The sequence below is a fragment of the Crotalus tigris genome, unplaced genomic scaffold, assembly GCF_016545835.1.
Source record: "Crotalus tigris isolate CLP2741 ecotype Arizona unplaced genomic scaffold, ASM1654583v1 scf7180000023625.2024221, whole genome shotgun sequence".
Lineage (NCBI taxonomy): Eukaryota > Metazoa > Chordata > Lepidosauria > Squamata > Viperidae > Crotalus > Crotalus tigris.
The window spans coordinates 202,472-216,333 of record NW_024100087.1 but is presented as its reverse complement, the minus strand read 5'-3'; the positions used below and the strand labels follow the sequence as shown (position 1 = coordinate 216,333).

General features: G+C 46.9%; 1 protein-coding gene across 5 annotated transcripts in view; it reads left to right on the top strand.

Moving 5' to 3' along the window:
- The window catches only part of PDE5A (phosphodiesterase 5A), a 122,358-nt gene that overhangs the window by 51,761 nt on the left and 56,735 nt on the right, over positions 1 to 13,862 (top strand). For all 5 annotated transcript variants that reach the window (XM_039320158.1, XM_039320156.1, XM_039320155.1 and 2 more), the window contains exon 2: positions 4,130 to 4,706. In XM_039320158.1, the coding sequence (XP_039176092.1) occupies positions 4,134 to 4,706 (573 nt within the window). In that variant the 5' untranslated portion in view covers positions 4,130 to 4,133. The remainder of the gene's footprint in view (positions 1 to 4,129; positions 4,707 to 13,862) is intronic.

Sequence of the window (13,862 nt, the reverse complement as noted above, 5' to 3'; positions counted from 1 at the left end):
GGCACCAAGGAGACTTCAGTTGGGTGATCCGGTCTGGGCTAGGAACTACGCTCCTGGTCATCTGTGGGTTCCTGCTATCATCTGTAAGATCTCTGGATCTCTTATCATACATGGCATCACATCGATCAACTGTGTTGGCAATTGTCCCCTGTGGATTCCACCCCTGTGTCTGCTTTCGGGGGGGAGGGGGCCCAGGAATTAAGTCACACTTCAGGTCAACCTCCTGAGACACAATCTCACACTTCAGGTCCACCTTATGAGATATAACTCACTGTTCCTGGGACGAAGTAGGGTGCTAGGGACTTCCCAGGTGGAGGTGCAAGGTGCTAGGGGCTTCCCAGGGGAGGTGCAAGGACATTCTCAGAGTTCAGCTATTGCGCCGAACAGGGAGTCGTGTATCCGCAAGAGCTCCAAACAGGAATTTACCTGAGACGGGGTCTGCTAATGAGGCGACTTCTGATGCTGGCACCTCGGCCACTGGGGACTGGACTAAGTTCCCTGGAGCCATACAGAATAGTTGGGGAATCCTCAGCCAACTCAGAGGGTTGGGGAATTTCAGCTTCTCTCACGGAGCATAAAAGTCCTGGTCTAGCGAGCCCAACAGATGGGCTGGTAGGCCAGGCGCCCTTAAGAACAAGTCCTGGTCTGCCTAGCCGGGCAGGTGAGCTGACAGGCCAGGCACCCTCCCTAACCTTGCGTAGGTCACAATGGGCTAAGGCCCCTCCTAAGCATCTAGGCGAATATGTGAGGTTCTTGTCAGTACAAAGAACCTTACATGTCTAGGTTGTGGAGATGGGACCTTTGTGGGGTAAAAGATAGACACGCAAAGTCCACATTAGAGAGTGGTTTTGTTGGCTAACTATGTTAGTAGAAGAAGCATGTCTGCATGTGAGCAGACTATTATTTTCTTTTGATTTATTTTATTATGATTGTAAAGAAGTGGAATTGTGTGTGTTCTATCCACGGGGGAGGCGTGTTGTGTCCTGGGCCTGATGAGGAAACTCAGCAGGCCCAGAATTGTTGCAAACGGGCCCGGGCATTCTAAAAGCTGTCCGGGACCAGACAGAGCAGCGCCAGCCTTGTGCGCATGTGCAAGGCACGAAGAAAGAAGAACTCTTATTGGTTCACTCTGTCCGGGATTCAAGCCCTATAAAAGGCCTGCATGCCTTTTGCTTTTTGCTTGAAGTTGGAGAAGGAGAATAAAGCATTGTTGTTTGTCATCATGAGTGTTCATCATTCACCCGCGAACGGAGAACACAACAGGGCTCTCCAGCCCCACTTGATTTTATTTTCCTAATTTCAGGGAGAATACATATACATATTCATAAACACAACATATTCTTTTTGTTATAATAGGTGAATAGTGTTTTTGGTACCATAATTACTGGCCTATATAGGTTCCTTCCCAAATATTAGAATTCTCTTCTAGCTTTCTCTCTGCATAGTCATACTGTATCAGTTGAGTATCTTCATATTTACAAAGACAAGGATCATGTTTGGTTATAGCATTTTATATTAGAAAGATTAAAGCAGAGGATGATTTATTGTCTTATAAGAAGGAAAAAAAAACCATCTCTGATGAGCATCATATTCCTACCCACATTCATTCCTAAAATTTGGCACAAATGAACTAGAACTCCGCTCTAGAAAGCTTGGGCATCAGTACTACTCTCTGCCCCTAACAAACCATAATCTTTTAGTTTCCATGGAAGTTTATGTCTAACTATAATCTGCAAAGTTGGCAATCATTGGTAAACCATCTGTAAAAAAAATAAAGCTCTGTACAATCAGACCTTGTAACATTACTGAATTCCAAGACCTGTACTTTGAGAAGAAGCAAATTCAATCCCATAAGAGCAATCAGTTGTACTTTATTCTGAAAATATGACAAAATATGATTCCGGAAATAGCTTTAGTATGTATGTTTAGCATACATATTAAAGCAAAAAGACATACATCTGTATGTAAATTATCATCTTTCCCTTCTGAATTCACATTCACACCCTCTATCAGGCTTTTCCATAAAGCCATCACTAAGGTTTTTTTCTTGTATAATTCAGTGCTGTGACTCTTTTGAATTCATTTTTATAAAAAGATTTTTAGCAAAATGTTGACGTGTGTACAGAAAAACTGTCCAGCCAAACTTTCTGTCCAGCATAACAACACCATTTCACGTCTCCTCCTTGTTTTCACTCTTGTCCAAGTGAAATCTAGTAGACCTGTGCAACAGGACAAAGGTTTACTTTGACAAAGTGATTCAAGCCATGGTGGTGATTTGATTCACTTTGCCCTAGTAAAAAACCTACCATTTCATCTTAACAAATGTGGTTCTTTGCTGCACGAGAAGGCTGTTTTCTGCCTTCTTGTCCAATGCTGTCTGAAGTGCTTTCAGATTGGTTTGCTTTGGGATTACACAGCTTTCATTGAAGCTGCTTAGCTTGGACATACTTAGTTTATGCCAAGGGTTCGAGACTGGGCATTTTCAATGCAACCCTTTCTGAAAATACTTATGATAGTGCTGTGGGAGAAGGCATCTTTCAGTTTTCTACTACATCATTTCCCTGAAGAGGGTTTCAACGTCTTTTCCCAGGGAACCAGCAGCATGGAAGGACTAGTGGCTGATTGACTAGGGCAGGTTGGGGGAACCCAGAGGCATAAAAAGAACTGGAACTGACTTTTCTAACCAAACAATCTGCAGAGGATTTATCATGGCCTGGGCTGGACTTGCCTAGCCTGGAAGATCCTTTAGTGAGCACTGCAGCAGAAGTCTAAAGGTACCATGAAGTAATGAGAAATGAAACAAGATAATCATTCTGCTTCAGAGCTTTATATTGCCATACCATTTTGTATTCTATGTCACTTCTCAATCCTAATTTATTTGTGTTGATATTCTTACTAAACAATAACATCACAGTTTCCTAAGGACAAAAGGACTTATCTACATTATTATTGTCTACAATGATTGACAATATTCCCCAAAGAAATATTTCCCTATCCTATAAAGAGACATCAAGACTAGAATCTGGAGGATTTTGGAATGAAAAGGTATCTAACCAATGAGCAATACAATATATGCATTACTTCACGGGCACTGAAAATACTATAGGAATATAACTTAATAGGCTCAATGACTAACTGAAAGAAGTACCAAATACTGAAATCCAGAGCTCCGAAAGTAGAATCTCAATATTTTTCCATGCAACTTGAATAAATAGATGTATGCTAAATAAATAAGTATGTAAATAACTAGAATGTGAATAGTTGACTCTGGCAATACATCCCAGTTTATAATATATATTATATTAATATAGTTTGATGTAGGCTAGAAAGCAGGAGACCATGAGTTGTAGTCCCTCCTTAACCATGAAAGCCAGCAGGGTGAATTTGGCCTGGTCATTCTCTCTCTCTCGGCCCAATCCTCCTCACAAGGTTGTTGTTTTGGGGAAAATAGGAGAAAAAAGGAGTGTTGGATATGTTCATTACCTTGAGCTATTTGTAAAAATAATAAAGCCAGGATACAAATAAATAAAATGAAAATAAATAAAAACATTTGGAAGGTTTTGCATTGAATCTTTAATTTAGTGGGGGAGTAATTAAAGATAGGTCTGCTTTTATATGTTGTTTATATTTTATGTCTAAAATCTATTATATTTCTCAATTTATCAGGAATAAGAAGGATATGTATATATGAGCATCTGAGATTAAATAGAAAAACGTAATCATTCAATTTGATGTAAAACAGCATCCTGTTTATGAAGCACAAGTTTCTAAATTGGGTTGATAAATTGGTGCCCTCCAGTTCCTCTGTTAGCTAAAATAATTTTAAAAATGTAAAATACCTTGAGATTTTCAGTTTTCAGTAGTTATCTACAACATCTCATGGGATGCTAATATCTTACAATGTTTTGATGACTGTTTTTTTTTTTTTACCTAGGCCATTGCAAGATACCACTGAGAGTGTCAGAGATAGCTAATGTTATGCATTAAAGACAGTCTCTGAATTAGTTTTAAATAGAGAACATCCTGAGGCAAAGGAGGATATGGCTGTACAGATGTGCTTCTTTTCTCATAGTATTGACACTACTTCTGCAGCTTGTCTTCTTATTTATTGTATTCTTCTCTTATGCAGAGAGATGGTCAATGCATGGTTTTCTGAGAGAGTTCATACTATTCCAGTGTGCAAAGAAGGGACCAAACATCACAGTGAAGCTTGTGCTTGTTCCACACGGACTGAAAGCACTAATTCCACACCACCGACTCGGAAGATATCTGCTTCTGAATTTGATAGACCTCTTAGGCCCATTGTTATAAAAGATTCTGTTGGAACAGTGAGTTTCTTGTCAGGTACTGAAAAGAAGGAACAGATGCCTCTCCAATCTCGGACACTTGGAACCAATGCAGGGGATCAATGCTCAAGACTCTTAGAACTGGTGAGGGATATTTCTAGTCACCTGGATGTCACAGCCCTTTGTCATAAAATTTTCTTGCACATCAATGAACTCATAGCTGCCGATCGGTATTCCCTATTTCTGGTCTGTGAAGACAGTTCCAATGAGAAGTTCCTTATCAGCCGACTCTTTGATGTTGCAGAAGGTTCCACCTTAGAAGAAGCTTCAAACAACTGCATCCGTTTGGAATGGAACAAAGGAATTGTAGGCCACGTGGCAGCTTTTGGCCAACCTTTGAATATCAAGAATGCCTATGAGGTAAATAAAGGATGCTTGTATGGGGTGTATGTTTGTGAACATGTTTATCTAGAGAGGGTGTTTTTTAAATAGATTAGAGCAGGAAAAACACAAAACACACATAAGGAAAGCTATACTGAATTGACCAAAAGCAGCTTAGTCCAGCATCATGTTTTTGCAGTTGTCAGTGGGAAACGACATATAGGAAAGGGGAACAAAAGCACTCCTTTAGTTGCATTCCCTCAGCAACTGGTAATCACCAGTAGATTTTCACCAATATCAGAAGTATCCTTCCTTCTACAAACAACTGAAAGCTTATGTTTCATGCATCTAATAACTCCCTTTTAAGTTGTGTAAGTTTGTAATAATTTTATCATATCATTTATTTAAATATTTTTGAAAAGTCTTTATTGCAAATTATTCCTAAAATGGATTACAAATGTCAGTTGTAACACAGATCATTTCTTCTCCAATGCTCTACAACATCTGCTATCAGCAACCAGCCACTATTGAAGTGATATATAACCTGACCTCATTATTACTGTATCAGTGTAACAATGGCTGGGTGACATTAGAAGGTGCTATAAATCAAGGTGAAGAAATGATCAAAGACTTAGCCCTCAGGTTTCTAATCTAAAACAAAGGGCATCTAAGGATAATGGATTGAAAAGAAGAAAAAGAAAGGGGGAAAATCCCAAAAGCTTAGGCACCACCAATTATTTATATTATTTTTCTTAACATCAAAAGCTCTAAGAATGGCTGTTAACTAGCTAACCATTTAGGAGAATTAAATGCAGATGGCCTCTAAGTAAAGCTAATCAAATAACAGTGCTTCTCTTTCTTTTGGTGTATAGCCTTAAAAACATAAGAATAGTATTGGGCAAGTAAATACATTCAAGGAACCACAAGCAGTGGAAGTAGTTCTATTTATTCAAGTCATGTTGTTCCCCAATAGATGATGTATGCAGAAGATACAGGAATTAAAACTAATAGGCATTGATAAAGTAATCATCCAATCTCTAAATGGGTCGTTTAACCCATTTGCATTAATCTTACTTCTTCTGAATCTCCCTACATTTAGTTTCAGTGAGAAATTTCAAGTTCTAATATGGTATGAGGTGAAGAAAAACATCTCCTGATCTGCATTTTTCATAACCTTTACTATTGTATTTACCCTATAATGTTTCTGTTGTCCCTTTTAGCTAAGATCCCTATGGATTACATCCAATCATTTTGGCTGCCCTTTCTTATACTTTCTGTTATGTCCTGAAGCTTGCAAGCAGGCTCGGGGCATTGCAGGCGGTTCCGGGCAGGTGCAAGCTGCCCAGGACCAGACAGGCTGTCGCCAGTACGTGTGCGCATGCGCGGGTGCTGGCGTGCCAAAAGTAGCAGATTGACCCAGGAAAGGCCTATAAAAGGAGGCCGAGAGTTTTGGGAATTGCTGCCATATTCCAATGTAAGCTGAACTGAAGAATAAAGGTTTCCTGAGAACTACAACTGTTTCTCGTGTCTTACCATTTCGCGACGGACTCAACACTGGCAACGAAGGTGGGATGCCTTACATCGGAAAAGAGAAGGTGTAAGCTTACCCGAGTGAGTCCGGAGCGGCAGGAACGGCGTTGACTCGGCAGCTACCCGCCAATCCAGCGTGCATTCGGGGGTAGGCTGGCTGATAGACCCTTCCTGATACGAAATGGCGAAGATTGGAAGGCTTTTGGAATTCGACGTCTCACATCCAGAGAGGTGGGAGTCCTACGCAGCCAGGGTGGAAAACTACCTCAAAGTGAACCAGGTGAGGGAAGAGAGCTTGAAGGCTGCCACCCTGCTGTGCGTTTGCGGTCAAGACGCATTCGAAATCGCTGATAACCTCGCAGCACCTGTTCCTTTAGAGTCTGTCAGCTACGCAGATCTAAAGAAGTTACTAAAGGAGCACTTCCAACCTAAGATGTCCATCATCGCGTGGCGCCACACCTTCGAGCAGAGGGATCAACGACCCGGAGAATTGGCCAAGGAGTACATCGCCGAACTGAGGAAAGCCGCCAAACATTGCGAGTTCAAGGACCTTGAAGAATGACTGAGGGACCGATTTGTGTGCGGGCTAAGGCATCGAGAGTTGCAACAGAGACTTTTCGCCAAGGAGGACTTGTCCTTCCAAGATGCTTTGAGAGAGGTCACCGCAGAAGAAGCAGCGGGCGGCGCCATCAAGAACATGCGGCCGATCAGAAACAGTCCAGATGCTGCATCCGTGCACCAGGAAGAAGTCCAAAGAAACTCCGAGGAGGATCCGGACGAGGAAGTGGACCGTCTCCACCCCACAAAGGAAGGAAAACCAAGAGGAAGCTCTTCAGCTCTCCCCAAGTGCATCGGTTGTGGAGGTCGCCACAAGAGAGCCGACTGCAAGTTCCGCTCCGCTATCTGCCGGGCGTGCGGAAAACAAGGACACATTGCAGCTGTGTGCCTGGGCCGTCAGAAGGTACAACCTCAGGAAGAATTGCACCTGAAAGGTACCAGGGTCCCCAGCCAGAATAGGGTGGGGTTTTGTGCTTCGCGAAGAAGCATCTACAGGACAGACACACACAAGCCCATTAAGAAAAAGCTGTCACTTAAGGTGAAGCTACAAGGGGTTCCATTAACTATGGAACTGGACACGGGGTCTGCACTTTCGATCATTTCTATGCACACATTTAGGAAGATTTGTTCCGGCAGCGGAACCCAGGCCAAGTTGAGGCCTTCTGACATTGTGCTAACGGATTTTCAAAACTCCAGAGTGTGTGTTAAGGGGGAGGCCACCCTTAACGTACAGTATAAGGATTTTGAGGGTCCACTAGACCTACTAGTAGTAGAGGGTGAACGAACGAGTCTCATAGGACTCGAGTGGTTTGAGGCCTTGGGGATACACGTCACAGGGCTCAACAGCCTACAAACACTCGACCTACAGGAAGTCTGCAAAGAATTTGCAGACGTTTTCAGCCCCCAGCTGGGCACATACAAAGGACCCCCTGTGTCATTAAAGTTAGACCCCACGGTCACTCCCATTAGAATTAAAGCAAGAAGGGTCCCTTTTGCTTTAAAGAGTAAAATTGACACTGAGTTGGACAAACTGATCCAACAAGGAATTCTAGAACCTGTTGACTCCAGTCCATGGGAGACCCCCATTGTCACGCCTCTTAAGGCAAATGGGGACATTCGCATCTGTGCTGATTACAAATGCACTCTAAATAAGGCATTGCAGCAACATGCCTATCCTGTTCCTGTGGTCAGTCATATCCTGGCCTTCCTCAAGGGGGGGCGCGTTTTTGCAAAGCTTGACCTAGCTCAAGCATATCAACAGCTGCCTGTTGATGATGACGCTGCTATAGCTCAGACTATTGTGACCCACAGAGGGGCTTTCAAGGTAAAGAGACTTCAATTTGGAGTAAATGTCGCTCCTGGGATTTTCCAAAGCGTAATCGAAAACACACTACGGGGTATACCAGGGGTTTGCCCCTATTTTGATGATATCTTAATTGCAGGAGACTCCACACACATTCTAGCTGAAAGGCTAAGGGCTGTCCTGTTAAGGTTCAGGAAAACGGGACTCAAACTTAAGAAGGACAAATGTAAAATTGGGGTACCTTCTACTGAGTTTCTGGGGTTCAAAATTGATGCTGCTGGGATTCATCCTGCTGAATCCAAACTAAAAGCTATTATGCAAGCCCCTAGGCCAAAGTCTAAGGCTGAACTGCAGGCTTTTCTGGGCCTTCTGAATTTCTACAATTCCTTTCTTCCACATAAGGCTAGTGTAGCTGAGCCTCTTCACAGGCTATTAGATAAACAGGCAGTGTGGCAGTGGTCACAAACACATGAGGCTGGTTTCAATGAGGTCAAGGCCTTACTCACTTCTAACAGTGTACTTGCACACTTCAATGAGTCCCTTCCTGTGTGCATCGCTTGTGATGCTTCCCCTTATGGGGTGGGTGCTGTACTGAGCCACCTCAGGGCTGATGGAACTCAGGTTCCTGTTGCATATTACTCCAGGACATTGTCTGCAGCTGAGCGCAACTATGCTCAAATAGACAGGGAGGCCTTAGCTGTTGTTGCTGGAATTAAAAAATTCCATGATTTTTTATATGGTAGGCAATTCACGGTCTTCACTGACCATAAGCCTTTGTTGGGACTGTTTACCACACGTAAACAAACTCCCCAAATCATCTCTCCCAGGATGCTCAGGTGGTCTATCTTTTTGTCTGCATATGATTTTTCCCTACTTCACAAGCCTGGGAAGGAAATGGGCCATGCTGATGGCCTCAGTAGATTACCCCTGCCGGTAATAGAGGCTGACCCCGTGCCAGCCATCAATATTCTCTCCATTCAAGCCTTGCCCGAGTCCCCCCTGAATGCCAGGGATGTAGCCGCTGAATCAGGCACAGATCACACACTTTCACGTGTCCTTTCTTGGGTTTTGTCTGGATGGCCTGAGCACTTTCCTAGTCCTGAGTTTCAGAGCTTCTGGTCTAAAAGGAACGAGTTGTCCACCTCTCACGGTTGTCTGCTTTGGGGAAGCAGGGTTGTCATTCCCACCTCAATGAGGACTAGGTCTTAGATTCCCTCCACGAGGGTCATCCTGGCATTGTTCGTATGAAGGCTCTTGCACGCAGCCACTTGTGGTGGCCAAGGGTAGACAAAGACATAGAAGCTAAGGTGCATGCTTGCCACCTTTGTCAACGTTCACGCCCTGAAATGCCCCAAGCTCCTGTGCATAGATGGGAGGAAACACAGTCTCCATGGTCTATTTATTTATTTATTTATTTATTTTCAGTGTTTATATGCCGCCCAGTCCCAAAGGACTCAGGGCGGCGTACAAAGTTAAAACAATGATAAAACAATAAAATAAAGCAGTCATACCGCGAGTCCGATCATATCCCGGCCCCCCGGGGACATCAGCCCCAGGCCTGCCGGAACAGGAGGGTTTTAACGGCCTTCTTAAAGGCCGGCAGGGTGGGAGTAGTTCGAACCTCGGGGGGAAGTTGATTCCACCAGGTCGGAGCCACCACATAAAAGGCCCTTCCCCGAGGGCCCGCCAGCCGACATTGTCTGGCCGACGGGACCTGAAGGAGGCCCAATCTATGGGACCTCACCGGTCTCTGGGAGCTGTGCGGCAGAATGCGGTCCTAAGTAACCTGGCCCTATGCCATGAAGGGCTTTAAAGGTGATAACCAACACCTTGAATTGCGTCCAGAGACCCACAGAAAGCCAGTGCAGCTCGCGGAGGATAGGCGCGCCCACAATCACTCTCGCGGCTGCGTTCTGAACCAACTGCAGCCTCTGAACGCTCTTCAAGGGTAGCCCCATGTAGAGCGCCTTACAGTAATCCAGTCTTGAGGTGACAAGGACATGAGTGACTGTGAGTAAAGCCTCCCTGTCCAAATAAGGCCGCAACTGGTGCACTAGGCGAACCTGTGCAAAGGTCCCCCTGGCCACAGCCGATAGATGTTATTCCAGATTTAGCTGTGAGTCCAGGAGGACACCCAAGTTGCGTGCCTGCACTGAGGGAGGTAAATTTACCCCCCCCCCAGGACTAAAGATGGACCATCCAGTTGGCCTTTGGGAGGCAAGACCCAGAGCCACTCAGTCATGTCAGGGTTGAGTCTAAGCCTGTTCACTCCCATCCAGACCCTCACATCTTCCAGGCACCGGCACATCACGTCGACTGCTTCACTGAAAGGACACGGGGTGAAGATATATAATTGGGTATCATCCGCGTACTGATGATACCTCACCCCGTGTCGCTGAATGATCTCACCCAGCGGTTTCATGTAGATGTTAAAAAGGAGGGGGGACAGGACCGAGCCCTGAGGCACCCCATGATCGAGGCGCCTAGGGGTCGATCTCTGCCCGCCAACACCGACTGCGACCTGTCAGAGGTAGGAGGAGAACCACCGCAATACGGTGCCGCCCACCCCCACCTCTCCGAGATGACGCAGAAGGATACCATGGTCGATGGTATCGAAAGCTGCTGAGAGGTCAAGAAGCACCAGGATAGAGGAATGACCCCTATCCCGGGCTCGCCAGAGGTCATCGGTCAGTGCGACCAAAGCAGTCTCAGTGCTGTAGCCAGGCCTGAAACCAGATAGAAAAGGGTCCAGATAATTGGTTTCATCCAAGGATCACAAGAGTTGAGATGCCACCACCTTCTCTACAACCTTCCCCACAAAGGGGAGGTTGGAGACGGGACGAAAGTTCTTCAAAACAGCTGGGTCCAGGGAAGGCTTCTTGAGGAGGGGCCTCACCACCGCTTCCTTTAAAGGTTGCAGGAAAGACCCCTCCATCAAGGAAGCATTGATTATCGCCTGGAGCCAGCCTCGTGTCACCTCCCTACTGGCCGAAACCAGCCAGGAGGGGCACGGGTCCAATAAACAGGTGGCGGCATTCATTGCCCTCACGGCCTTGTCCACTTCATCAGGGGTCACAGGCTCAAACTCGCTCCAGATAATATGACTAAGACCAGCCCCTGGCAACTCGGTTGGCATTGCCCAGTCAGAGTCCAGGTCCCTCTGAATCTGAGCGATTTTGTCCGAAAGAAACTGAACAAACTCCTCAGCTCTCCCCTGCAAGGGTTCCTCCGCCTCCTCCACTTTAAGAAGGGAGCGGGTCACCCTAAACAAGGCAGCCGGGCGAGATTCTGCGGACGCAATAAGTGCGGAAAAGTGAACATGCTTTGCCGCTCTTATCGCCACTAAATAAGTCCTAAGATAGGCTCTTAATAGTGATCGGTCAGATTCAGAGTTACTGGCCCTCCAACGTCGCTCTAGACGTCTCTTGTGGCGCTTCATCTCCCGGAGCTCCTCAGTAAACCAAGGCGCCCTCCGGGGACCACCACCACAGAGAGGTCGCAAAGGCGCAATTCGATCCAGGGCCCCGGATGCCACCTCATTCCAGGCCGCAACCAGGGACCCGGACGAGTTGTGGACAAGGGAGTCAGGTATTTCCCCAAGCTCCTCCTGGAACTGATCTGGGTCCATTAGGCGCCTGGGGCGGAACCACCTAGTCGGCTCCCTCTCCCTGCGATGGGGGAGTGATGCTCTGAAGTCCAGCCTCAATAGGAAATGATCTGTCCATGACAAGGGCGAGATCTCTATTCCCCTTAATTCCAGATCATGTCTCCATTGCCCCGAGAGAAACACAAGGTCGAGTGTGTGACCACCCCTATGGGTCGGATCCTGAATTACCTGGGTCAGGTCCATGGTTGCCATGGAAGCCATGAACTCCTGCGCCGCCTCTGAGCGATCGCCGAGTGATGGTAGGTTAAAGTCCCCCAGTACTATAAGTCTGGGGAACTCCACCGCCAACCCGGCTACTGACTCCAGCAACGCAGGCAGGGCTGTTGCAACGCAGCTGGGAGGTAGGTACGTCAGCAGCAAGCCCAACTGAACCCGTGAACCCAACTTCAATAGGAGGGACTCACACCCAACAACCTCCGGGGCAGGAATCCTAGGGTGTACATTGACTACGCTGGGCCCTTTCAGGGTCAATTCTACTTGGTCCTCGTTGACAGCCATTCAAAATGGCTTGAGGTTGTACCTGTCTCTTCCACCACCACTGCAAAGACTATTCAGGTACTGAGGGGGATTTTTGCTGCACACGGGCTCCCAGACGTCATTGTGTCTGACAACGGCCCTCAATTCACTTCCTCCGAATTCCAAGCTTTCTTGCAGGCTAACATGATTCGTCATGCCACTTCTGCACCTTTCCACCCATCCACCAACGGTATGGCTGAACGCCTGGTTCGCATCACCAAGGACGCTTTGAAGAGGCTCACCTACGGCATCACAGGTTGGCTGACTTCCTCCTTTCTTATCGCACCACACCATCCACTTCTACAGGGAGAAGCCCAGCTGAACTTCATTGGGGGCGCAAACTGACTACCAAGCTTGACCGGTTGCATCCAGACAGACTGCCTCCTTCTGTCTCACACCCAGGGCACCTAGGCAACTACTTGTGGGTGCCCCGGTTTGGACTCGTAATTACGGGCCTGGTCATACATGGGTCCTCGCATCTATATCCAGGGTCACAGGTCCTCTATCCTACGAGGTATCCCTGGACAACGGTCATGTGCGTCGGCACATTGACCAACTTCGCCCTAGACGGGACCTTCCCGCTGAGACTCCTGGGTCTTTTCCAGGGGGGGAGGGGGAGCCCTTTGGGCAAAGGGAGGGGCATGGAATGCTGCCTTTTACCAATGAGGGAGCCACAAACGGCCCATCCCAAAATTCCGCGAGTGCTCCAAACAGGAATTCTAGGAGTTTAATCAGTTATCAGGCATTCACGCCTACTCCAGCCAGGGAGTCACCCCGGGGGCATGATCACTTTTCACCCGTATCACTCAGTACTCCAGTCAGAGAGAATACCCGGGAGCATCCCAACAATCCATTCCCTGCAAGAGAGCTGGCACACACTCCTCCTAGTTGGCCTGACTTAAACCCTGTCCCTAGAAGGGGGCAAACACACAGGGAGGTGGTCGAGGAACCAAATCCCGACTACAACACCTCTGACTACACTCAGGGGACAACTGAGTTTTGGGACAGTACTGAAACCCACACAAGCCCGGACACAGAACGGGATTCAGGGAATAGACAGCCTCCTGACAGGTCTTGGACGGACCTAGGAAGTTCTACAGAAATGCCCAACAGTGACAGTCACTTAGAAGGGCCAGAGAGCCTACAGATAGGCGGGACAACCAGGTCATACACTGGAAGAAGCCCTGGCCTGACGAGCCCGGTGGGCAAGCAAGCAGGCCAGGCATTGGAGCACAGTCCTTGGGAGTCACCAAGGCATAACAAGGGGAACAGGCACACATCACCCCTCAGTCAGGGGTACCTGTCAGACACCCAGAGCTTAGGAGGTCACAGAGAGCAAGGAAATCTCCTAAGTACTTAGAGGATTACATAACGCTATTGGCTAAAAAGAGCCAGTAGAAAGATAGAAACATTAAGGCAATGGAAACGGGGGAACTCCGAACATTGGGGGAGCAGAGCATTGTACTAAGAGTGGGTTGTGTATTATTATGGCATTGGTCGTAGTTTTAGCCCGGGGGAAAGGGGTGTTATGTCCTGAGCCTTGCAAGCAGGCTCGGGGCATTGCAGGCGGTTCCAGGCGGGTGCAAGCTGCCCAGGACCAGACAGGCTGTCGCCAGTACGT